The 26,364-nt window shown below is 39.4% G+C and overlaps 2 protein-coding genes across 8 annotated transcripts in view; both read right to left on the bottom strand.

Moving 5' to 3' along the window:
* SLC26A7 (solute carrier family 26 member 7) overlaps nucleotides 1-3,027 on the bottom strand; it is an 85,436-nt gene extending 82,409 nt beyond the window's left edge. For 2 of the 7 annotated variants that reach the window (XM_085221394.1, XM_085221395.1), the window contains exon 1: nucleotides 2,560-3,023. The gene's annotated coding sequence lies outside the window, so the exon portion shown is untranslated. Of the gene's footprint in view, nucleotides 1-2,559 lie in introns of all 7 variants that reach the window. The other 5 variants (XM_085221399.1, XM_085221400.1, XM_085221396.1 and 2 more) reach the window with 4 other exon arrangements.
* Nucleotides 3,028-8,852: 5,825 nt separating this feature from the next.
* OTUD6B (OTU deubiquitinase 6B) lies at nucleotides 8,853-17,936 on the bottom strand. Its single transcript, XM_085221393.1, has 7 exons — nucleotides 17,768-17,936; nucleotides 16,182-16,336; nucleotides 14,128-14,223; nucleotides 13,191-13,503; nucleotides 12,525-12,586; nucleotides 11,217-11,323; nucleotides 8,853-10,947 (listed from the first exon to the last, which is right to left on the bottom strand). The coding sequence occupies exons 1-7, from the start codon at nucleotides 17,856-17,858 to the stop codon at nucleotides 10,863-10,865; spliced, it is 909 nt and encodes a 302-aa protein (XP_085077519.1). The 5' UTR covers nucleotides 17,859-17,936; the 3' UTR covers nucleotides 8,853-10,862.
* Between the last annotated feature and the right edge of the window lie 8,428 nt (nucleotides 17,937-26,364).

Below are 26,364 nucleotides of genomic sequence, written 5' to 3'. Positions count from 1 at the left end.
GGCAGAAACGTGTGTAGACAATTGTTTGGAAGTTCATTTTTGGGTGCACTTTGAACCACTTAATGTACTGATGTAGGCTTTTTTTGAAAACTATTGTTTTAAATCAAAGGTCTTGCATCAGCCAGTGCTCTGAGAGAAATAAGTTCTGAGAAACAGGCAAGTGGTTTTGGAGATCTTTGTATAGTCTCTTTAAAAACTGAATTGTAGCAACTTCAGGAAATATTCATTTTTAACACTGCATCATAACAATGCTATCTCTATTCAAGGTGATGTTTTAATTAGGTAAAGAAACTTCTAGCCCACAAATGTACTTTATTTATGCATAAAAAGCGATGTTAAAAAAAATCAAGCTTATACATCTAACCAATATCCTGTTTGCTCTCTACTCAGTTGGATTACTTTTTGTAACATTACTCAGCCGTTCTCATCTCCCTTGACAGCACACTGCACAGAGCTCTTTTTTCACCACACAGAAATGCATATTTTATGGTGATCGTTGAAATGATCGTTTACAACTGCTCTGATCTGAAAAATTTTGCGTGATGCTGCAGTTGAAGCTTGTAAAAACAGCTCAAGGCTCTTCCTAAACCATGTAACATTTATTATAAATATGGGGAAGCCCAGACCTTGAAGGTAAGATCTTAGCTTGCCTCCTTGACAAAATTTAATGTTACATAGGTACATATTCACACACTACGTGAAGTGAGCAAGGATATAAGAAAACATCTACTGAGATCCTGTTTCACCTGTTACAAATACAAACAGGCTATCTTGTGGTCAGCTCTGGCTTTGCCTAGCCAGGTGTAAGAAGCACTCAAGGATATATTCCAGTCTCTCTGGATAACATGCACCAACACTGCACTAGCCTCATAGGCCAAAGCTTTACCAGAAACATCTCAAGACACAGCTTCAATTGTTGCTACCTGTACTACTAAAAAGCCAGAAGAGAGCTTGGCTCAGTCATCTTTATAATTCTTCTATTCTTCTAATTATTCTATTCTATAATTCTTCTATTCTTCTAATTAGTAGATTATGATTAGATCTTCCCTTACCACCTTCTTCTCTGTACTCAGCAAACTCAGTTCCCTCAATCTCAATGTGTTCATCTTACAGGCCCCCAACCAAATCCACGGCCCTACAGTGGACCTTTCTGAGCTCATCAGCCCAAAACTAAGAATGCTCTGCCAGCCTCATTAGTCCCAAGCAGAATAGGATCTGCTTGCTATCCTCCTAATGTAGTCCGCAATGCTGTTTGTATTATTAGTGGAGAGAAAGCACTGCTGCCTCAAATTCCACTTGGTGTCTGCTGTGACATACAGCTCATATATTACAATCCCATAGGAGACCAGGATGTAGTCGGACCATAAGCTGTTATGGGGCTATGGTACTTTCCTCTTTGGTACCTATGATGTTTTAGGATTGTCTTCTGAACAGATGACATTTGCAAGGACGTGGTCCCTATCAATGCTCAAGTATTTGCAAAACTCAAGGGAGGGAAAGAAAGAGGAGGTAGAAGAGAGAAGCCTTGAAAGACTTTCCTTTAATGAAATAAAGTTAGACATCTGAGGAGAGCCCAGAGAGCTTGGGGAATATTACAGAGGGATGTTGAGAACAAACAAATTAAAAAAGCATTTCTATCATCATCTGAAAATTATGACTGTCTAGAAAGAAAACAAAATTTTAAAAAAAAGTGTGTACAGAGAAATTATCTCTCTAGATACTATTCTCTCAGAGCATCTGTAATTGGAAACAAAAAGGAATTAAATCTTGTTTGTTTTTAAATTTAAATGAACCATTACAGGCTTTTACTCCATTAAAAATGCATTAAAGTGTAGCTGACTATACAAAATTGTATGCATATTTTAGGTTTTCCTGCTAAAATGTGTTGAGTAATCACATGTTCCTGACTAGCAGTAGCAACTATTGATTTTTAGAAATTACTCAGGTCGACCTGATTTTGCCCTATATTTTGTACTGGAGGCATGAAGTGAACAAGGGAACTTCTGTAAGGGAATGGTAATTTACAATGTGCTTCTATCTTCTGGGAGTCACAGCAAACGAAGCAAATGGAAAAATTTAATATACGGAAAATCTGATTAAAAAAAAATTGTTTACATGAGAAAAATGACATCAGAAGTAATTACATTTCACCTTATTTAAACAATACATTTTTAATTACAAAACTGCCTGTGAAAACATATTTTTATGTCTGAAAGATACGGCCATGTTTTGCTGATCTTTACAGTTCTCAGCATGCCTTTATTAAACACACATTTGCTATCTGCATTTTCAAATGTTTTTGTCTAGGCAGAAATTGAGCTATCAACTGAATACATTATCAAGTCAAGCCTGTAGGAAGCATAATTAGAAAAGCTCTCAAATATTACATCAGGCATGCAGGGGAAAAAGTGCATCCAGGAAGATGGTGGTGCTCATGTTGCTTGTCAGTCATCATATTACCTTGATGCCTTGAATTCCACCATCACCATGCTGATGGACAGAAATAGGTCGTGTGGGTGTACTGCAGTCCTCGAGAAGCCAAGCATGCAATCAACTTACCAATGATGGAATCTGACTGCAGTGCCTGCAACCAAGGAACTTCTTCTGGTCGGTCCTACAGGTTCTTCCAAAGGCTTTTAGATGGTCTCCCAGTTGTTCTAAAGGCTTTGCATACTTCCTCTTTTATACTGGCTGGTGTGTAGCGGACACCCCTCTGACCTGACCTACAAGCTGTGAACAGACCGGTCCTGGTCCTGCAGCAGGGCACTGTGCACCTGAGCTGCTCTTCCTGGCAGAGCACAATCCTCCTCCAACTCCTCACCTCCCAGCTGCCCGTGCCCAACACACACTAGTCCCTCTTTATCTATGACAACATCCTAGATCCACAATGGTCCACAGGCTTCCATCATCAGAGGAAAAACTCAATAGCTAAGATAATTTTCTAAAGGGACTGTCCTGTTAAGGGCTCCTTTTAATTAAAAACAAAACAAAACAAAAACCAAACAAAAAACAACAACTGCTGCAGCACTATTCCTACAGACAGCATCAAGGCTATGTCAGTGAAGACGACAGAAACTAAAAGCCACCCAAGCAGAAAGAGCCCCTTATCACAGTGTTTGTTACACGTCCTTGCACTAGAGGGGGAGGCTTGCTGTTATGTCGGGGAAAATTACCACTCCTTTAGAAATAACAGTCTGCAAAAACGGAGTGCACTATCAGAAGTGTGACATCCAGTTTCTTCTCTGTTAAAAACAAGCAAACAAAGCTTTTTCTGTGATAGCCACAACTAAAACAGAAAAAGTAAACTTTCGGTATAACAGGTAGGTAATGCTCCTTGAGGATCTTTTTCATTTTCCAAATAGTGCCATTTTGTAAGTAGGATTTAAAACTTGCAGTTCTTACTCCATTCTCCAACTTCTTGCCTGTGCAGTCACTGTGGCAAAGACCTTTCCCCTTTTAGAATCATAGGAAAACAGAACCTGAGGAGAAGCACGTGATCCACAGTGTAGATCACACTTTGTTTCTAGAAAACATGCTTCTACCTTCATTTGCTGTCTCTTGGCTAATTTTACAGCTACTTAGCCTTCAAGTTTGTATTCTTTGTTCCTTTTTATGCTATTCACACAGCCATCCCCAATTTCCAATAGCCTCCTCTGTTCTACTTTTGTACTCCAACATTCAAGGATAAGAAAAAAACCATTCCTTTACTAGCTGTGCTACCTTCTATCCCTCACTGATTCCAAATTCAGCGCAGCCCTACTAGGATTTTACAACAAATACTTGCCTATTTATACTATCAAGTTTTGTTTTTCTTTTTTTTAAATAGCATATGCATTTACATGAAGAAGAGCTGTTAGTTTAAAATCTCCATGTCCTTAGTTTTATCAAAAGGATCTTTCGTAAGAGACCATTATTCTATCATACGACAAAAAGTCTTTAAAAAATAAAATAGCATTACTCACATCTGGAAGGTCCCCAAGTTTATTTCTGAACAAGCACAGCATCTTCAGACTCTTCATGAATCTGATCTCCTCAGAGTTCATGACAAAACACTTCCAGGTCAGATAAAATCTGGGGAGACTTTGCAGAGAACACAGCTTCCCAGAAATATATATAAATATTATTTTTATTTTTTGTTAGTTAAAGATATACACTTGAATTTTTCTAACATGCAAAGAGGATAAAGCTTTTCAATCAATACTCCTGATATATTTAATTTGGAACACAGAGACTACCTTGATTTATTTGCGATTTTACAAGTTTTTGGTCTGTGAACAGTTCTTCTTATGATACACCTATTTATAACATACAGAAGCAGTTGCTAAGATTTTAATTGTATCTGAAAGCACCTATACCATATGCCTCTTGTGATTAATCATAACCCATCTGCTGCTTTTATTAGTTTCTCAAAACAAAGGAATTGGTGGGTTAGTGTTCTTCCCAGAGCCAAAGAAGGCAGAGAAAATGCCTTTCATAGTTCAGATCCTATTTTTAAGTCTGCTCAGCTGCTTACACAGATTAAGTAATCAACACAGGCTGCTTGTCATTAATAAATGCATCACAGGAGATCAGCTGGAAGATAAAGGGCAGCTTGTGTCTGAGAACTAAAAATAAAAAGTTGTATAGGCAACAATTGCATGACTTACAAAAAAATACCACCTGAAATGTTGCCTTTTGAACTAACCAGATGATGCAGGTGGGACATTCTCACGCTAGATACTGAAAGGCCACCATCAAGTCTCCTCAGAGCCTTCTCTTCACCAGGCTGAACATCCCCAGCACTCTCAGTCCATCCTCACAGGGGAGGTGTTCTTTCCCTCAGATCACTTTTGTGGCCCTCTTCTGTATGTGCTTCAACAGGTCCATCTGAAACATCTGATCAGGGCTTCTTAGAAGACACCAGGCTGCCTCTAAGAGCTGCTGCCCAGTTCCACTTACTCAAGCTTCTTAGCATTGAATTCCCAAACCACAAGGTGACCAGAGCCAGCCAAGGAGGAAGGCTGGAAAGCTGAGAGTAATCCATAGGGCCAATGCCAGATGCAAGAGGCAGTGTCCCTACTCTGCCTGCTGCCAAAACATACAGCAATAATTCTCACAACTGCAATTCATCGAAGCATTACGCTCAGACAAAACAGAGCTGATGAAGTGCCACCATCTCACTTCATCAGATCTGTCTCATCGCGTAAGTCATATGCTCAGCTCTACTATTACAGAATAATTAACTATCACATAATCACAGAGTAATAAGCTTGGAAGGAATCTTACAGCCTCCCCCAGCCTCACCCCTGCTGTGGGCTGGCTGCCCCCACCAGCTCAGGCTGCCCAGGACCCCTTCCATGGCACTGGCCGCCTCCAAAGATGCAATACCCACAGCTCTCTGGGCAGTGGTGCCAGAACCTCACTGCCATCACTGCCTAGGAGTAATGAATTTCCTCCTAGCATCTACCCTAAATCTCCCCTCTTTTAGTTTAAAACCATTCCCCCTTGTCCTATTGCTATCTGTCCACAGATGAAGTTGCTCTCCAGAGTGACTAGTAGATCTTAGTAGTTCTGGTGTATGTTAAGGTTTATATATATTGAACATCTGTCATTCATTTCTTGTCTAATAGCTGTTCATTTAAATGTTTTTGTTCGTCCATAATTCTGAGCCTGTGTATTTTTTTATTTCAAGCAGAAGGTCTGCACGTAAGGGTAAAAGCTACACATCCTCCTGGATATTGTTAAATCACATTTGTTGTACTGGATAACTGTGGTCATATGTTTAAGTTATATTTTCAAAATCACTGTTTTTTGTCTGTTTCAAAATGCTAGCTAACCAGAAATAGTGGATACCTGCTGGGTATCCTGAGATGTTGGTAAGGCCAAATGAAACAAACTTTCTGTTATTACTGGAATTTTTGGACAGAATGTGATGTGAATAACAAGAATATTTGGTATGCTTTTTACCTATGTATTCCTGATTTTAACTAAATAGTGAAAAACAGGTGAAAGGTGATTTCATGTTTCTTAAGTCATAATGCCTTTTCATTTTGAGGGACTGGTTACTTATCTCCTGTATTCTTACTATATCTATGTAAAATACTTAATGACAGTGTTTCATAGAATCATAGAATCATAGAACAGCCTGGGTTGAAAAGGATCATCTGGTTTCAACCCCCCTGCTATGTGCAGGGTCACTACACCACCAGACCAGGCTGCCCAGGGCCCCATCCAATCTGGCCTTGAATGCCTCCAGGGATGGGGCATTCACAACTTCCTTGGGCAACCTGTTCCAGTGCATCACCACCCTCCGTGTGAAAAACTTCCTCCTAATATCTAACCTAAACCTCCCCTGTCTTAACATAAAACCATTCCCCGCTGTCCTATCACTATCAATCAGTGTAAACAGTTGCTTATCTGGCAGTGATTCACCATTTTTTGATTGTCTAAGTTGTTAACAATGAAGTTAATCTTTCAGAACATGGTTTGTCAACAGAAATGCTTTTGTGCTCTGAAACTCGTGTTTTTAATATATGTGAAAGGATTTCTTTCTATTAGAGAGGTAGTGCATTGGCTGTAATGACATAAGAAAGGGGCACAAAAGAATTGGTCTGATTTCTTATGCTGAGCACAAAATTGAAAGGCAAAGTGATAACAATATCTGCTAATACAATCTAATTCACTTCACAAAATAAAGCAAAACATTGTTTAAATTAGTGGATAATTTAAGAACGTTTGACAGCTTAAATTCTTTTGACAAACCTTTGTTTTTTTTAAGAGTTATTAGCAGAGCTCGTATAACTGGCCCAGAAATCCATTTTTTAATACAACTGTGAGGGGAGGAGAAAGATCTGTTGTTTTTTTTTCTCTTTTGGAAAGTGAACTATGAGAAGGTCAGCTGAAATATTGTCCCATTCAGGACAATCTAATTGCTCTCTCAGCTGTTAATTGTCTTTACAAACTGAAAGATGCTTCCTTGGGCACTGGGAATAATTATCTTTTGAAGTTAATCCACATTTAATACCAGTAACATTTTGGTTTCGGCAAAATGCAGCCTGTGTTTTAGTAACAGGAATTAAAGAAAAGCTCAGTAAATGGAGTCCTCCCAAATAGTGATTTGGTGCCAGAAGAGTACTGTGTTTTCTTCATTGCTTCATTAAAAGAAAGTTACAAAAATATTTCATAGAAAATGAAAGTGTAGATTAAAATTAAGTACAGAGAAGATAATTTTTAATCACTTCTTATAAGTGCATCTGTGTAGGTGTACACTAGAAAAGGATTCAGAACTGTCTTCACCAGAGCTCTGTACATAGCACAAATTCGACGCATCCACCTTCCAGTTACTTTGTTTATGCTAGAATATGGGTTCCCAAGTCTTTCTTATAAACAATGTCAACTTCAGTTGTCAGCAATAAAAATACAAACTGATGAAGCTAAGCAGTTTGTCAATAAAGTAAGGCAGGCAGAACCAATCCCCAGAACGGAAGGTTTTCATGCCATTTATATTTGTCTGTTTCTTTTTCCACTGAAGGTGACTTATCTAAAAAAAGAAAAAAAAAGAAACTTATTTAAGATGCTTACCGGATACCGTTCCAGCATTCTATCACTTCTTCTACATTCCTTTTAAATACTATATGTTAAACATAGACCTATTCATATTGAGGATTTCTTCAAAGACACTTTTCACAATGAGTAGTGTGTAGGAGAACAATCAAGATGTTTTCAGACAACCTTCAGCTAAATTATTTTCTTTCAGTCCGCAGTTCTGATCTGAAACTGTTCTACAGTAACACTGTATGTGAAAGCAGTAGTTTGTAATTAGATATGCTTAAGAGTAAGACTTTTTTTTTTTTCCCTTTAATATCACGGCACCCAGACAGGTGCTCACCTTTTGCTTGGGGAGAGCTAGGACAAAGCCTATTGTTTGGCCTTTGGTGTACCCAGCAAACGCCACAGGACTGCCAAGAGCACCCAGCAGATATCTGAGCTCTGGGAAAGCCCTGGCCTGGGCAACAAGTGTTGGGGAGAAGACGACAGAGTTTTCTGCTCATACCAAGGAACACCTGAGCTCTGCCCAGCTCCCAGAATGCTTTCCTGGCAAGAAGGGATGTTCCCATTAAATAAGCCCGGGCAATGGAAGAGATGAGGACGGCAGGAAACATTCTGCATCTACATTTCTTGCTCAGGACACTTGTGTGAAAACACCAGTGGGATTATGGCCGTTTCAAAATGCTTTAGCCTGAATTGAAGGTTGAATCCAAACAATAGGCCTGTTTACACACAGCTTTTTCTTTCGCAATTCAAAGTCTTTCTTTGTTGGAGCACCCAACACAAGGACACTGAGATTCTGGAGCAAGTCCAGAAGAGGGCCACAAAAATGATCAGAGGGCTGGAGTACCTCCCCTACAAGGACAGGCTGAGAAAGCTGGCACTCTCCAATACCTGAACAAAGCAGCTTTCCAATACCTGAACAGGGCCTACAAGAAAGCTGGGAAAGGACTTTTGAGATGGGCATGTGATGGGGGAGTCTGATGGTGACAAATACAGGCAGATGTCCCATGTTCACTGGGAAATTAATATTCAGAATAAAGATTCTGAAGAGAACTCCATTTCACTTGGTCATTTTCATGTACAGAGAAATTCAAGGATATTTTCAAATAAATTATTCTGTAAATTACTACAATACTGAGCATACAACTCATCTACAAACACAATTCTACAAAGAGCAAACCTGTCTGCTTGAATGGGAGGAGTCGCAGAGAATTCATGCTACAGTAGGATCCTAAAGTCATTAAAATTAATGAATTTACTAATACTAGAAATTAAGAAGTGAACAATTCATGTACAGAATTAGAAGTGACCACAACAAAAAATGCCACGTATAAACCAATTTATTACATTTTGGCAAGTTCCACACAGCACGAGCAAGGATCTTCTACCCACTCCATTAAAACATTCTTTTTCTTTATACAGATTGTAAACATAATAAACAGCACAAACTGTTAGTACAGGCATTCCAGGATTCTGACATCTTCCTCTTATCAATTAAAAAAAAATGAGAACCCAACAAACCAAAGAACTTCTTTCACAAGGTATCTATGAAAAGCAGCATATGCTTTTGTATCATGCCAATTTTAAGCAACACTGAGAATAATATCTGAAATTATTATTTTTAGCAAAATTCATAGTGGTATTACGAATAGAGACATCTTTTTCATTAAAAATGTGGTTTCATACAGGTAAGGTATTAAATCAAATTCTGCAGTGGAACAGCTGCTGTAAATGGAGCTACATATGCTGTACTATGTCTGATAAATAAGGATGCAGCAAATTCTTGATAATGTTAATATATGGTTACCTAAACCATTCTAAAAACTCTTAATATGTGTTCTGCTTGTTCAACCAGCACCTCTTTGCCCCCCACAGACCTCTGCTATGACTGCTTTTTTATTTTTACTTTTCCCCTCTCTCAAAGTGCTTTAATTCAGACAGAACCTGATCCACAAAGTGAACATTTATCTATTTGATTAAGAGCAGATTTGCAATTTTTAAGTCCTAGAAACATGAATCCACTGGCTAAATTCACCAAAAGATTACAGTATGTGCACTGTTACCTCATAATCTTCCATTGAGGGCAAACATGTTTAAATCTGACAAGAACTGCTTTTCTCCAAAGCAACTTACTGGCACTAAAATAATGCAGACAATTTATGATGTTATAGGCTATGGCTTTAAGAACAACAAGACTTCTACTGTTAAAAAACAACTGATTGCATTACAGTTTGCTGCCAGTTTTGGAGTCATAACTTAGCAACCTCAAGACAAAATCTACATTTCCAATGTAAAAAGACAAACAATTAAAAAAAAACAACAAAAAACCTTCCAAGTCTTCTCTGTGCATAATAAGGAAAAGATAAATTATTTTGCATATCACATTTAAAGTTACTGATATAAGAGAAGGTGGTTATTCTTACACTTGTATGCAACCAGCTGTTTTAAGCCTTATAAAATACTGTATTTTAGGCCACGCGTAGATCAGCAGGTCCATGCATGATGAGTTCAGGTAAAGTCTCACTACCTGAACTAAGGAAACTGAGGACCTGTTTGTAAAATTTCTGTACCATCAAAATACACAGATGAAGGATGAACAGCACAGCTGACTCATCCATGTTATGATGTACAGTCATCAACAACAATTCTCTACCTAAGAGAGTACTAGGAACAGCATCAACAGCTTCCTACAGCAAAATAAAAGTGAAGCCATCAGATATTGGTAAAAAACTTGATAAAAGCCTGTAAAATTTTAAGACACTTTTTGTGACTCTTTCAATCAAGCTCTTCCTTGTCCAAATAAAGGGGATCCCTACTATAGTATTAAAACTAAATTCTGATGGAACTGAAATACAGCAAACAATGCTCCATCAATCTAACAAATCAATTATTTTGAAGTCCTCAACTCTTCCATGATCATGAAAATCTCCAGGAAATAATGTAACAGAAACCTTTCTAGTAACCTTAATTCTTTAGTATATTGCAGAATAACCATTTGCTGTTGAGTATTTTCACCGTGGCATGAGATGAAGTTCTATGAAAAGACAAACAAACCAACCAACAGAAAGAGAGTTCTGACCTACAGTCAGTATTTTAGAGATCTTCTAAGTATGATTAATAGCAACAAGTTCAAAATACTGTGGTGTTTGGAACTTTTTGTTTCTGTGTTTCAAATAAAGAGCTACTTATGATTCCCAGCAAAGCCTCAAACTTTTTTTTTTTTTTCCATTATTTATCCATTCCAGGTAGTTTTACTTTCTAGTCCATCTAACAGTTGTCTGGAGCCCAACATATCAAGATGCAATTGTTACCAACGTGGATTTTTTTTAATACTAGCTGCCATTTTCTGTAGCCGTGTCTGTTAGAGGTTTTACAGAATTGTAATGTTCTCCTAATCCATAAGCATGTCTCATATACCTGAAAAAAAGTTAGAAAATAAATATTTAGTTTAACTAAAATATATTGCATGCCAAACACTAACAGCAGTGGACAGTTTAAGCTCAAGCTTTAGCACAGAAAAATAAATGGTGATTAAGAAAAAAAGAAAAGCAGAGTATTAATAAAGGTGGGTTTTAATCTTGGTGACTTTCAGACACAGACTGACATAAGCTTCGAATAATAATAAAAAAAGAAAGTTTTATTAATGTTAGTAAGAACTTTAAGAATGGATAAAATTACATACTTACACAAGTATTATTGGTTTGCCTGAATATTCTTCACCAACAATAATAGAAGGGGAATCCATCTGCACTACCTCAATAGGTGTCTGCAGAATGTGCGACAAAGCCCTTAGCTGTAAGGCAAAAAAAAACAACAAACCATTCAGTAATACGATTAAATCCAAGTGGGGAGCAGACATACTATTTAGTTCTAGCAAACATGAGTTTAGTTATAACATTTCAAATTTTGTTAGAAACTAAACTTCATTAAAACTTTAACTTTTCCAACTAATAAATTGCCTTAAGTTTATTATCTTGATACAAACAGACAACATCGTGCTAGCTACAGTAATAACTTTCAGAAAGCAGCAAAACAAAATATAAGGACATAAACTAAAACATACTTTCTCAACCTCTAAGGTTATTATAAAAAATCCAACATTGCTCCATTACAGTCAGTTTTGTTACCATAGAATCATAGATATGCCAAGGTTGGAAATTCCTCCAAGAGCATCTAGTCCAACTGTCACAGAATCATAGAATTGCTCAGGTTGGTAAAGACTTTAAAGATCATCGAGTCCAACCACAACTGGATCATACTGCCCTAACTCTAACAACCCTCTGCTAAATCATGTTCCTGAGCACCACATCCAAACGATTTTTAAACACATCCAGGGATGGTGACTCAACCACCTCCTTGGGGAGCTTATTCCAGTGCTTCACAACCCTTTCTGTAAAAAAGTTTTTCCTGATATCCAACCTAAATCTCCCTTGGTGCAACTTGAGGCCATTTCCCCTCATCCTGTCACCTGTCACCAGTGAGAAGAGGCCAACCCCACTCTCATTGCAATCACCTTCCAGGTGTTTGAAGAGAGCAACAAGGTCTCCCCTCAGCCTTCTCTTCCCCAGACTAAACAAGTTCTTTCAGTCTCTCCTTGCAGGGCATATTCTCCAAGCCCTTCACAAGCCTTGCTGCCCTTCTTTGGACCTGCTCCAGCACCTCAGCGTTTTCTTTCTGTACTGAGGTGCTCAACTGAACACAGTCCACCTACCACCAGCTTGCACAAAAAAAATACTTTCTTCCCCTTAAGACAAAGTCTTCCCCTAAACCCTACTGTCATTCTTTCTAACAATATTTTAAGCTACTGAATTCTTTACCTGTTGTCAAATAGAACATCAGTAGACCATCAGAAATGCCGACGTGGGGGAAATTACAACAGAAGAAAATTATGAATATGTTTCTCTACCCCTACAGGCACTGTCTCCTAAGAAGTCCTTTTTTAAAGATAAATTGATAATTTGCAAAATTCTGAACTGAGTGAATACAATACTTACTTCCAGTTGGCCACCCCACGCAGCTGTATTTGCTATATCATCACAGTATTTTGCAAATTCCTCTGTGGGGAAAGAAAAAAAGTCAAGTGTTAGTAGTCCTCTCCTTTGAGTAACGGTTGTAAAATGAACAACTAGAACCTGAAAAGTCCAAACATGGGAAAATATATACACTCGCTGAAGGGGAAAAAAAAAAGAAAAAAGAAAAGCAGTAGAAACCAGAAAAAAAAGCGTAACTGTTTTGGAAAGAAAAATGAAGACTGAAGACAGAAATAAGGAAAGTTATGGGGGAAAAAAAGAAGTTTAAAATGTAAACTTTTTATTCAAGGAATTGTTAGTAACAAAAAGCATGAAATTGCATACGTGTTTCAAAAATTACTGTTTTAAGAGTCTAGAATAGAATATGAATGCAAATATTATGCTTAATTCTTAGTGTGATATATTTTTAGTATCTTGTAACTGCATGTAGTTGAGCTGTTGCTTTTTGAATTCCAAATTAGCCAAATAGTTGTTAACTTCTACAGCATGTACAACACAGCAGAACCTATACACTAATGAAGTTCAGGAACAAATATATAATAACGAGTTAGTCACACCTCAGCTGTGGGCAATAATTATATCAGAAATAATTATCATGTTTTCTAAAGTCTTTAACAATACAACTCTTACCTTTGCTATACACGTCTCCAGTATTGGGGTTTGTAAGAAATGGCAGGAAGTCATCAAAGTGACTTTGAATATACTTTGCTGTTTGATTTCTCAGAGTTGCAACAGTCCAGGAATTGTGGTGATCCTTGAGTTGATCTTCAATAGCTCTGTACATGCAATGGCCATCTGAAGGAATCTGTTTAATCTCCAAGTGCCTTGCTGCCAATAAGGAGGCAAGTTTCTGACTTTCAAGATGCCTTGCTCCTGTTAGATTTTCTATCTCAGCTTCAGCTATTCTTTCTTCTCTTTCTTTCTCCAAGGCAGCTTTTTTTTCCTTAGATTGTAAACATAAATTATATCAACTATTAAGACTTCAGAAGATGTTTGTACAGCTCTTCACTTTAGTTGTCTCTAACTCTTTAACTGAAATGCTTCCTCAGTACATTGAAGTTTATAAAGCATTCTCTGAAATCAGTACTACTAAATTTCAGAAACCTCCTAAATCCAAGTTTCAGCAAATGTTAAATGACCAATAAATCCCCAAACCCACAAATTTACAAGAACTTCATTATTAGGGTTCTTTTGTTGAATCTGTGATATTCTATTACTTTCATTTTTTCCACATATCCTATGTTTTTTTACTTTATTTCTTTGTTAGTACTTCCAGTCAAATTCTTACAAAATGGCTTGGTTTTTATAATTGTTTTTTTTTCCTGTCTTCTATCTCCTGATCTATTCAGACTTCCAGCTGAATGTAAAGAAGTGCAACTATTTTAAAAATGCTTACAAATAACTACATAGCAACTTGACAAGTTTTCAAGACACCTAGTAGGTGCAAAATCAATACTGAATTAGCCAGATAATGCCCTCTGTAAAATCGTTACCAGCTACTACTGTTTATTTTAAATGAAAAGAACTTAATCAAATATTTGTAAAATGTTTTGATGTTATATCATACCCGTCTCTTCTGTGCTTTTGATATTCGAGGATGCTGAATCTGCTGCTCCCGTCCCTCAAGCTCGAAATTTGCAACACCATCAGCTATAGAATCTATCTGAAAAGAGAAAAAAAAAAAGCGTTAAGAGTTCTTATTGGTATAAATAATTGAGATGAGCATCTCCTAAAACAATTTTAAGCTGTTTCAAGGTAGTCTCAATGTATATGTACAATGTTTTTACACAAAGATCAGCATGGCACAAAGCCACTCAAAGCTGACAGTCAAGCATTTCACATCCCAATTCATATGATTAGCTTCTTCCTTTCATCTCAAAATATGAATGGTTGTGAATTGCACAATTCTATATGTTCTCTTCCAGGCTTCCACAGTGAAGCCTGAACACAGCTTACTGGCTGCAGGTGAGTTTTCCTCTCCTTACCTGCAGATGCATGTTAAGCTGAAGCAGCCAGAGAGCTGTTACTAAGTTCAATGCTAGTTAAATCAGAAGGCTCCACCCTTCTTAACAAAGAGTAAGTATTTGGAAGAGAGGAAGAATTGACATTTCTAAGGCAGAATGTCAAAACTCATCTCATTACAGTATGAATCAGATGTACGCCTGTGCTTTCCAGGGCAACTTTTGGTCTGAATAGAAAATTCAAGAAATAAATTTGAGAAGACCAACAGGTATCTCAAACCAAAATCCTCACAGGGAAATCTATGACTGCCACAGGAACTTTAGTACTGTACTAGTACTAGTACTTTGACAACTCATTGGCAAAAATGAAACAAATCACTGAAACTAGCCTAAGAAGCACTATGTTTAATGCTTATGAATTAATCACCTGCTTAAGAATCTGATTAAAGACTACTACATAAGATTTGCATAGGGCTATAGTGCTTGCAACTGAAAATGCTTTCAAGAGGAATCTCAGATTCTTCTCAGACAAGACAATTTCTCTGAAAATCTTTCACTAATCTTTTTTGCTCTTGTTTTCAAGCAATAGGCCAACCTGCTTACTTCTTCCTTAAGTTAGAAATCAGAAAACATCTGGGTCCAGAAAGCACTGCAGAAACAGGTTTTTGTTTGTTTCTTTCTAAGATTTACATAGCAAAAAGTCGAAGTTAGGAAGTCACTTAAGGAGACAGATAAGCATAGAGCATAACATCAGACACACATAACCATGTTGTGCCAATGTGCCAATTAAGCTGCAAGCTGTACTGCCATTTAGATAGAAGAAAGTATATGAACAGGCCTGCTTGTACCAACTTCATTCAAACTCAAGTATATGTTAGAAATAAGGGTTCCTTTCAGTACTGGATATACAGAATTAAGTCTGTGGAATGCAAATTGTTTGCAATGATGGGAGTTTCAGTCATTTTATTTAGTAAATTGCTAAAACATAGGTTAATTTCTGTACATTATTCAATTAAATGCTCATATATAGTTTACTCATCAGTATTTCCTGCAGTTAAACTGGAATAATACTAAGCCTCTATAAAAAATTAAGCACAGAATACTGGAAATGTTGAAGTAAGTAGCTGAACTGCCAACATGGCCTAACAGCAGCCTTTAAGTCAAAACTCTCATGACTACAGAAAATGTTTTTGCACAAAAAAAAAAAAAAAAAAAAAAAAAAAAAAGAATGTCACCCATACTGTTGCCAGAATTGCAAAACCAATCAGAATGCATTTTTCAATTGCCTATTGAAGTCCACCAGTCCAGTACTTGAGTAGCCTAGTACTTACGGTAATTAGAATGACAACATAACAAGAACTATAAAAATGCATACTATTTATTAATAAGACTGAGCTATTAACTTAGTTGTAAGAGCAAAACCAAATACTGTTAACCATTGAGAATACAAGTAAATGCTTCTTTCAGCAATGTTTGCTTAACCAACATAGCAGCTGAATCTTTCCAAAGATTACAAGAGTTACTACAAGGAAATACTGCAAGGAAAAGGAGAAATGCTTTAAAAAAATTACACATTAGCCAATTATAATTTTTAAAAAAGTTAAAGAAGTGCGAACACAAATTGTATCTATACAACTTAAGCTGAAGTTAAGGAATATACCTTATTCTGCTCAGGCATAGCTTCTTTCAGCTGCTTTAATTCCTCCTTGTGCTTCTGTTCAAGTTCTGCCTCTAGTTTGGCGACTTCTTCAGCCAGCTGTTTTCGCCTTTTTTTGTCATTCTTGGGAACAGCATTTTTCATGCCTTGAATTTTTGCTGTTAAAGTAGTGTGGTAAAGTGTTACAGCAACTCTACAGTCATGCCTAAAGGAGAACTACTAGCCATAAACAAAAAATTACATATCTCAAGATATCAGAATGCTCTAAAAGTTTAGATATCAGGCTGCACATCACACTTACCACGTTTTACATATATTTTTTTAACAGTTGAAATCATGACATCTGAAGTGTACTGTGCTATTATTACATAAAGCAGAATGGGTTCAAGAAGGAATAATTCAAGCAGGCTTGAATTGTGTGCAGGGCTACCACCCAGCAGATCAGGCTGCCCATCCAACCTGGCCTTGAATGCCTCCAAGGATGGGGCACCCACAGCTTCCTGGGCAGCTGTGCCAGGGCCTCAATACCCTCTCAGGGAAAAACTTCCCCCTCACATTTCATCTGACTCTTCCTTCTTTTAGTTCAAAACCTCCTAGTTCTATCACTATCTATCCATGTAAAAAGTCAGTCTCTCTCCTGTTTATAAGCTCCCATCAAGTACTGGAAGGCCACAATGAGGTCTCTCCAGAGCTTTCTCCAAACTAAACAAGCCCAACTCCCTCGGCCCTTTCTTATAAGAGAAGACCAACAGCCCTTGATCACTTTAATAGCCCTCCTCTGGACTCATTCCAACGGCTCCACATCTTTCCTGTGCTGGGGTCTCCAGACCTGGATGCAGTACTCCAGATGGGGCCCCACAAGGGCGGTGCAGAGGAGAACAATCACCTCCTGTCCCTGCTGGCCACCCCTCTTGTGATGCAGTCCAGGTTACTGTTGACCTTCTGGGCTGCAGACAGACACACACTGCTGGTTCACGGCAAGTTTTTCATCTGCCAGGACCCCTTGACTACTGCCTCTCTTTTCAATATCTGCTTTATCTGAGGGATGAAAATGCATCCCAAAACACTATGCTCCTATAATAATAATACACTGCCAAACTAGCCCTCTGATTAAAGGCCGCAGATTGAGCTCTTTCATTAAACACCAAAGAATCCAGATAAGGAAAAGCTCATATCGATACATCAACAATGGGAAACGCTTAACGAAAAGGTAACGGCCAACCACGCAGCTCAACAGAAACCCATCTAAAGGATCTCTCAGTCACGCCGTGGTACCGTACCGTATCGGTGAGATGCGGACGCAGCGCTGCAGTGACCGCCGTCACCGCGGCCGGCCGAGCCCGGAGGCCGCAGCGCGCCGCGAGCGATGACACGCGGCCATGCGGGTCCCTTCGGCAAGCGCTTTTGCAGCGCCTCATAAAAGCGCGTCTCCCTTCACAACAAAGGAAAACAGCACAACGCCGGGCCAAGAGACACACGCTAATGCAAGAAAGCGCCCACCGCCGCCGTCCCTTCGGCCTCTCTCGCTGCTGGGCGCCCCACGCGCTGCCCCAGCGGGCAGGCCGCTCCCTGCTCCCGGCCCTCCTCACCTTGCAGCTCGCGCTTCTCTCTGCGCTGCCGCTTGACGAGCTGTTGCAGCGGCCCGCCGGCCTCCGTCTCCTCGTCCTCGGAGCCCTCCATGGGCGCCCGCAGGCCCGCGCCCGCCGGACGCCCTCACCCCGCCCCCGGCGGGAGCCGCGTGCTTCCGGCAGCGCCGCGCCGCCCGGCCCCGCCCTCCGCCCGCGCCTGGCCGTGCGGGGAGCGCCGCGGCGGGCCTGGAGCGCCCCGGCTGTCCCGGCCTCGGGCGCCTCCGGAATCGGCTGTTTGCGGTCCTGGTGTCCTGGGGCCGCTCCGCCGCTGAGATAAGCGGCTTCTCTCCGCTTCGGCAGCCCTCGCGTTCTGGGTCCTGAGCCCGGCGGTGGCAGCGTTTCTTTGGTGGGCGGTGTGAGAGCGCAGGACGACGGGTGAGGGAGACGCACGGCCCTCCCTGTTTGATTGATCGTAAGGCTGAAGCACCCCTCATCGTTACTGTCTCTCGGCAAAAACACCTGCGGAGCAGCTTGCTCGAAACCCCTGTCTTATCCAAGGCTGCCTATGGGACCGTCTTTAGAAACAGAAAGAGGGACGTAGCTTGCTCTGAAAGTAATGCTTCCTATTTATTTCCATGGAAACTTTAGCAGATACAAAGAGCACAATATATACCGTAGTGCTGTTTGATAGACCAAACTCTCAGCCACAAAACACTATTTGTCAGCATGATTGCTGCCATTAGCAATGCATCTTTACCAGCAATAAACAGTAGCCTGCATGCCGTCTCCTAAAGATCTGCTCTAGTGGAAGTGACCCAGTGTCGTTGGCACCGCTGCAGAAACTTCACTGCTCACTGCTTCACTGTGCTCATATCCACTGTCTGGTGTCCATCAAAGTTCAGCAAGCATCAGTGAATGTCAATAGGTGCCATTTTTTCCACATGCAGAAGTTCAATCCCACACTTTGCTTCATACGCACTTCTGTGTCAGATGCCTTGTGTCAGACTGCCCCTCTGCTGCCATCTGTCACACAGCAACAACACTAACAACGAAACTGAGGGGGGTCTGGAGCACAAGTCTTATGGGGAGTGGCTGAGAGAGCTAGGATTTTTCAGTCTGGAGAAGAGGAGGCTCAGGGAAGACCCTATTGTTCTCTACAACTGCTTTCTCTACAACAAGGAGGTTGTGGTGAGGTGTGGGTTGGCCTCTTCTCCCAGGTAACGGTGATAGCATGAGAGGGAATAACTTTAAGTTGCACCAGAGGAGGTTCAGGTTGGACACTGCGAAAAATTTCCTCTCAGAAGGAGTGGTGAGGTATTGGAACAGGCTGCCCAGGGAAGTGGTGGGGTAACTGTCCCTGGCGATGTTAAGAGAGGTGTAGGTATGGCGCTGAGGGACATGGTTTAGTGGGCATGGTGGTGATGGGTCAATGTTTGGACTACATGATCTTAGTGGCCTTTTTCAGCCTTAATGACTCTGTGATTGTATAATGTCACCCTTATTTGAACACCTCTCAGCACAATTGAAGTCAAGATTATGTAGGATTGGAGGATTTGGGACCCTCCATTAAGCATGAAAGAGCAAATTCCTTTACTGCCATGCAACAGAATAAATGAGAATTATTAAGAAGAGCAGGCTTAATTCCAACTTCTCAAGGCCTAAATCCTGACCTGTTAGGTTGGTTATCAGCCTGCTGTGAGAACCTGCTCTTTGAACTGGTAGTTGGTACCAGACATCTACTGTGGACTGTAATGTGGGATAGCAACAAAGGCCTTGAAAATACCGGAACAGGATAAAAATAGAAGATGCAAAAGTGTGAACAAATCATTGAAAAAACACAACATCACAAACTATGAGAAAGACTCCTCAGAGCATACCAAAGAAAAGCAGCAGCAGTAGCTAAGCAAGAGAAAAACAACCAAACAATAGAAGGCATTTTCTGAGACCTGAGAAAGTAAGGCTCTTCGTGATCACAAAGCATACTTATAGCTTAGGGGCAGAGAGCGAGGACTGCAAGCTGTCTAGAAGACACATTTTAAAGAGACTAAATTCTGAATTTGAGGAAACTTGTCATCATGGGATTTGCAGTCATGATGTCTCTGTGGGATTGTCAGGGCTGTATGTGTGCCACTGCTCTCCCTGTCTGTGCCAAGGGCCCTGATGTTCCATGTCTGCTTGCTCCAGGATTTCTGGCTCCTCAAGGATATCTTCAGGACCATGTACAACAGGATTATATACATGCCTTCCCCTCCACTCCCCCCCCAAAAAATATCTGTGCCTTTTTCCTCTCTGACACATAAATCAAATGCTTAAATAAAGCCTTACTGTGTCTAAGTTCAGTTTGGCTAATTACAATTTCTGGGCAGATAGGGTAGTTTAACAGTAAACTCATAAGAAAATCCACTGACTAAAAGCTGAAATGAAAAAAAAGAGAACTAAAATCTCAGGTAACTAACTGTACTAACTGTAGAACACTTTAGGATATGATAGGTTCACTGTCACACAAATCTTTAAATCAAGGCTTGTGGGTGCTTCCTAATAGATATGATTAGCTCAACGTTAAGGTACAGACTCCATGCAAGAAATCCTTCTTAAGTTCTCTTAGAATTTGAAGAAGTCAGACTGGATTATCAAATGGCCCTTTCTAATAGAAAACCTACAACTTTATTAATCTATTTCATAAAGAGAAACTCGATTTTCCCATCCAAGTCAATGGTAACTATAAGATGATCTGTACTAAGCACAGTCTGCTTTGCATACTGTCGTAATAGACATTTTCAGGATTAGGGGGCAGTTTTGAAATGTATCTCAATGTTGACAAAATAGTCACTGAAATCAGTGACCAAAGGTTACCTTTGGATAACATCTGACTAGGACAGTGACTTTATCAGCTGTTATGTTCTCTTTATTTCATATTTGTTGTATTGTAGAGTATCTTTCTCCCAGCAGTTCGGGAAGGTCTTTTGTTCACTGGTACTTTATAATGAAATCAGAGTAGGATGTGGTACTTCTGGTACTGGGAAAATCTCAGTTGCTTCTTCAGTGCCAAAACCAGTAAGTTAATGTTGTGTAGCAGACAGTTTTCATGACAGCAGTAAAGAGTATCCAAATCTTACTCCAGCTAAGTGGTATATAAAACATTGGTTGAGCAAAGGAGCTGAATTACTACTTTTAGGTATATATGTTATCTCATTTCCTTCTGTTATCTCCAAGATGTTCCTTGCTCATTGGGCATTAAAATAAATTACAGACTAATTGCAGCCATACACAAAATTCCTAAAGTGGCTTTATTGTTTTAATGAGGTTTTATTGAGTTTTTTGACTCATGTAGTGTGTAAGCAGTCAATCAGGATCTGAGATACTGAATCAGAAATAGTTAAATTTTCCTTTACTCAGTGCCATAAAATCAGATTGTAGTAAGGTTTGCAATTATTCTATGTGAATTAAGTATACATTAAAGTGCACTAAAGCCTCCACAGAATGAGGTATATTCTTATTTGCTAATCTAACATGGCATACATGCACATTAAATGCTCAGATTATATATGTCAACCTTCTACCTTAAAAATGCCAGCCGTGGGTCAGAGTACTGACAAAGTTATGTTTTCTAGAAACAGTGCAAACAGATTTTAGTCGCAGGATAGCTGTAGCTAAAATCACTCACCCTTGAAGCTATCACCCTATGTTCAACATTTACAAACAAAGAGCTGATTAAGTAATTGATGAGTTTGGCAACAGACTTTTGTTTGCTCTTCCAGCCTGTTAGAATGAACAGCCTCTACAGGGGGTGAGTTATGATTGAATTGTGGAGACTGATGAGATGGAAAAAAGCAACATATGATTAAACAATAAGGACAGTTCAATTATTTGAAAAGATGCAGAGAATATGGAGGATACAGCACCTGGTAAATAAAGAGAATAGATCAGAAGAATCATAGAGCTATATATTATGACTGTGGAGCTGCAAGAACGAAAGTACTACTTCCAGTATTTCTAACTAGTATTGGCAGAACAACAACCATCTTTCAATCTTTCCCTCAAATTGCTTCATGAAGTTTTATCTCTAGATTTATAGCCTCTATTAATAAGCACCTGCCAAAGCTCTGTATACCTTTGCTGTCTAATGTCAGCATAATCCTACGGGAGGAAAAAAAAAAATCCAGCAGTTTTCTCAAAGCCAAAGCAATAAATAAAGCTGATGCCTACATCTATTCATCTTATTATGCATTTCACACACACAAAAAATCCTTTTCAATACCTAAAGAAAGCAATACTTACAAAAACAACTGCTGTTACTCCTTCACTGTTGTTGTTTTGGTGAGGAGTTATTTTTATTTTATTTTATTTTTGAGGATCGGATCTGTCCCAGAACTGCATTTTCCACTTCCTTGGAAATCCTGAACTCTGAATCAGTGTCTGTCCAGAGGTCCTCAACTTCCAGTAGCGTGCTCTCCAAACACACTGAAGAGTTGTTTACATTCTTGGTTAGCCATCTGTTCTAGTAACATGCCCAGAGATGATACCATAGCACTTTCATATGAGGATGTATCAGAAAACATAGATATTATAAATTTCATACAGAAGCAACATTTTTTGTGATCTATAATAGATAGCATAATAGAGAGCTCAAATGATATAGTAGGTCATCTGGGAGCGATTATGGAAAGAAGGCAGACTGGCTGACACTGTGATAGTTGCCTGCAGGTAAAAAGTGAAATTGAAACTTTCCCGAATAGCTGTAATACTATATGCAATAGGAGCAGAATGCAACATCTTCCAGCTCCATAGGGAGAGAACCAAATTTTATAATTTAAGGGACTAACCTGATGGCAAAATGACAAGGAAATTGGGCCATTGGGTCCCAACACTCGCACACCAAAAGAACTTTTGCAGAGATACACTGGAATAACTCTCTAGTGCTTTTTTTTTTCTCCTCCTTTTTCTTTTTTCCAGATGAAGAGATTATGGGAAACTTTTCATGCACCATCTGCTGAGTAACTATGTGCAAAGGCTGCATATCTATTAGCTCTTCATTAGGAAAGCTACTTTAAAGATGCTGCAATAAAAGTTACACTCACTTTATTGCAGCGTTTTCAATTGTATGGATCTTGAAACTTCTAATCCTTAGAAAGGATTTTTTTTTCCTATTCAGTTGTTATCCTAATTGTACCATTTTACATTCTTTCTCCTTGTTATACATCCTATATCTTCTCACAACAATCTCAACACTGGTCAGTTGATAGGAATAAGTAGCTCACAACTCTGTTTTGACCTTCCTAAGGATAATGCTGGGATTTCTATCAAAAAATTGTATATTATTCTTCTGTTGAAGATCATGGTAATATCAGTGTGCTTTACACTGTTCCATGTCAAGTGAGTATCCATACAGTCAGTAGAGGGCTCTGCATCTTCTCAGACATGAGAGATCAACTTTATGCATGACAGCTGATGTCAGCTCTTAAATTTGCCATACATATTCACTGACCACTCTAAACAAAATCACTTCTTGCCCGCATTAGTCATCACTCACTAGAGCCTCCTCTAGCATCTGCTTGTTGAAAACTGTCCATTTTTAGAAGTATTTTTCATGGCCTATTGTACTCTGTTTTGTTCATGCTTTGTTGGTTTGTTTGAAGTATCACAAGTGAAGGTATTAGCATGCTGGTGAATCTATTTTGAAAGTTTTTCTTGCTCGTTGAACTATATCTAGTGGTGATATTCTTGAGCAACCACTACATCTGCAGCATAGTCCTTGACTCTCTTATTAGTATCCTCTATAATTGAATTTGCTCAGCAATAACTTCCTAGGCTGTGATCTAATTGCATATTTACAGTGTGCCTAGAGGTATCATCCACCATATGGGTCACTGCTAGGCAGTAATATATAGCTGTTGGCAGTGTATCAATATTGTGCCACTGGAACATTAAGAAAGTGTTTTTCTTTTTTTTTTTTTTTTTTTTTTTGCTCTGGTCCCCAAGTACTAAACAATTTTCCTTCAATCCTTCATGCATTCAACAATGTATGTACTGTACCATGATTTTCCTGGTATGTTTCTACCTAACACATTCCTTCAGCCTCTGCTATGGCCTTGCTGAGCTTTAGATGTTGAACAATTCTGATTTTGATTCCCTGGAAACCTCAGCTCCTTCAAGACACATCTCTGCAACTCTTGGCTTCATGCAAGAAATGCTCTCCCTATGTATGATTTTATGGCACTGAACTCATCAAGCCTTAATCAGCTTCTCTAGTGTTCAGGTATTAATCCTTGCAAATCACTCACTTCTCACATCTTTTCCCTTAATAACCTATGTTTTCACTTTTCCTATACTGATAACATCTAGTTAGAGATCAAAAAATAATCCTTTATTCTTAGAGATGGAAATTCAGTTTTCTAGCAGCTGGAGTCTCTCCAGGCTTCTAATTGGTCTGGTTTCATATTGCTGCTACGTTTTGCAGTTAATTACAATTTCCTTCTTATTGGTGGGTGTGATTAGACTAGTTATTGCCACCCTGGCATCACATGCTGAGATACACACAATAGGATTCTGTATTTGTATAAATAAATGATTTCCTTATGAAAAGAGGTTATGTAGATGGAGCCAGTATTTAGATGCAAACATGCAAACACTATAATTTCTGGGTATTCACAGTAACTCAATCTCCACTTCACACAAACACATATCAAGTTATGTGAAGGTTTCCTAACTCCCTGAACCTGGAGTCCTAACATGCTCTAGGCACCCAGTGCTCTTTAAGGTTTTCATTCGATCACATTCCTTCAACAGCATCTCTTTTGGCAGCTCCCAGTCATAAAGCTTATCTTGGAGAAGGGCCACCACCAGCATTTTCACTCCCCCAGTCTGATTTCAAATGTTTACATTCAAAGTGCTAGTGATTCAAAGACTGCCAGCTAAATATGAATAGTCTTGATGACATATGAGCATTATGTTCATGTACGAGCATTATATTAATAACTGCAATTAAGTTTGAAAGGCAGCAGCATGCCATTTCAATCCATACAATCCATGTATGATCAAGTCCAGAGAGTGGTGGTCAATGGCTCAACATCTGGATGGAGACTGGTGACAAGTGGTGTCCCCACAGGGGTTCATGCTGGGGCCGATACTCTTTAATATATTCATCAGTGACACTGATAGTGGGGTTGAGTGTACCCTCAGCAAATTTGATTTGATGACACCAAGCTGTGTGGTGTGTTTGACACACCAGAAGGTTGAGATGCCATCCAGGGGAACCTAGACAGTTGAGCAGTGGGCCCAGGTGAACCTCATGAGATTCAAGAAATCCAAATGCAAAATCTTGCACCTGGGTCGAAGCAACTCCCATCACCAATACAAGCTGGTGGATGAAAGGATTGAGCTCAGCCCTTCTGAGAAGGACCTGAGGCTACTGGTGGATGGGAAGGTGGATATGAGGCAGCAATGTGCCCTCGCAGCCAAGAAAGCCAACCGTATCTTGGGCTGCATCCAAAGAAGCGTGGCCAGCAGGGCAAGGGAAGTGATCTTGCCCTTCTACTCTGTGCTGGTGAGATCTCACCTGGAGTACTGCATCCCGATGTGGAGTCCTCAGTGCAGAAGAGACATAGATTTGTTGGATTGCGTCCAAGGAAGGGCCACAAAAATGACCCATGGAATGAAACACCTCTCTTATGAGGACAGGCTGAGATAGCTGGGGCTGTTCTGCCTGGAGAAAAGAAGGCTCCAGGGAGACTTGAAAGTAGCCTTTCAGTATCTGAAGGGGAGTGACAGGAAAGAAGGGGACAAACTCTTTAGCAGGGTCTGTGGTAACAACAAGGGAAAGTGGTTTCAAGCTCAGAGAGGGTAAATTTAGGTTAGATCAAAGGAAAAAATCTTTTATAGTGAAGATGGTAAGGCACTGGAACAAGTTGTCCAGAGATGTGGTTGATGCAAGTGATGAAAGTCTCCCTTGAAACTTTCAAAGTGAGACTAGATAAGGCTCTGGGGAACCTGATCTAGATGTTGTGTCCCTGTTCATTGCAGGGTAGTTGGACTAGATGGCCCTCAGAGGTCCCTTCCAACTCTAAGGATTCTATCATTCTATGATTCTATGATTCTGTGTGCGCAGCAGTCTTTGCAGTACAACTTGAAATACTATTAAGCATTAGGTCATCAGAGAGACAGTACTTACTTAGAATAGATATCAATACTCACATAATAACAGGCCTTATTATTCTTTTTTTTTTGTCCTGGACAAATCATACACTCATTTATGTTAATCCATCCACTCCTGAAATGCAGTAAGCCTTTAATTAAAATGCTGTGTGAAACAAGTTTTGGTTGAAAATGAAGAATGCTCTTTGAGATTGAAATGGCAGAGGGAATTCAAGTTAGACGAATAATTAACCAAAGTGGAGTTTCACAAAGATGTTGTTATTCTTGTGATACGTGTCATGGGATACCTCATGATCTAAAGACATCATAACCCCCACTTCAGTCTTAAGCTTATCTCTTTATGCTTAATCTCAAACTAGCAACACAAATGTACAGCGACTCCATTCCTCCTTAGAGCAGAGTGCCATCTACTGAAACACCAGGAGTCATTTTAGATCTTCAACAATTTTTTTTTTTTTTAATTTCAC

The sequence above is a fragment of the Meleagris gallopavo genome, chromosome 3, assembly GCF_905368555.1.
Source record: "Meleagris gallopavo chromosome 3, MGAL_WU_HG_1.1, whole genome shotgun sequence".
Lineage (NCBI taxonomy): Eukaryota > Metazoa > Chordata > Aves > Galliformes > Phasianidae > Meleagris > Meleagris gallopavo.
The sequence above is the reverse complement of the archived record's forward strand: the minus strand, read 5'-3'. Positions and strand labels throughout refer to the sequence as shown.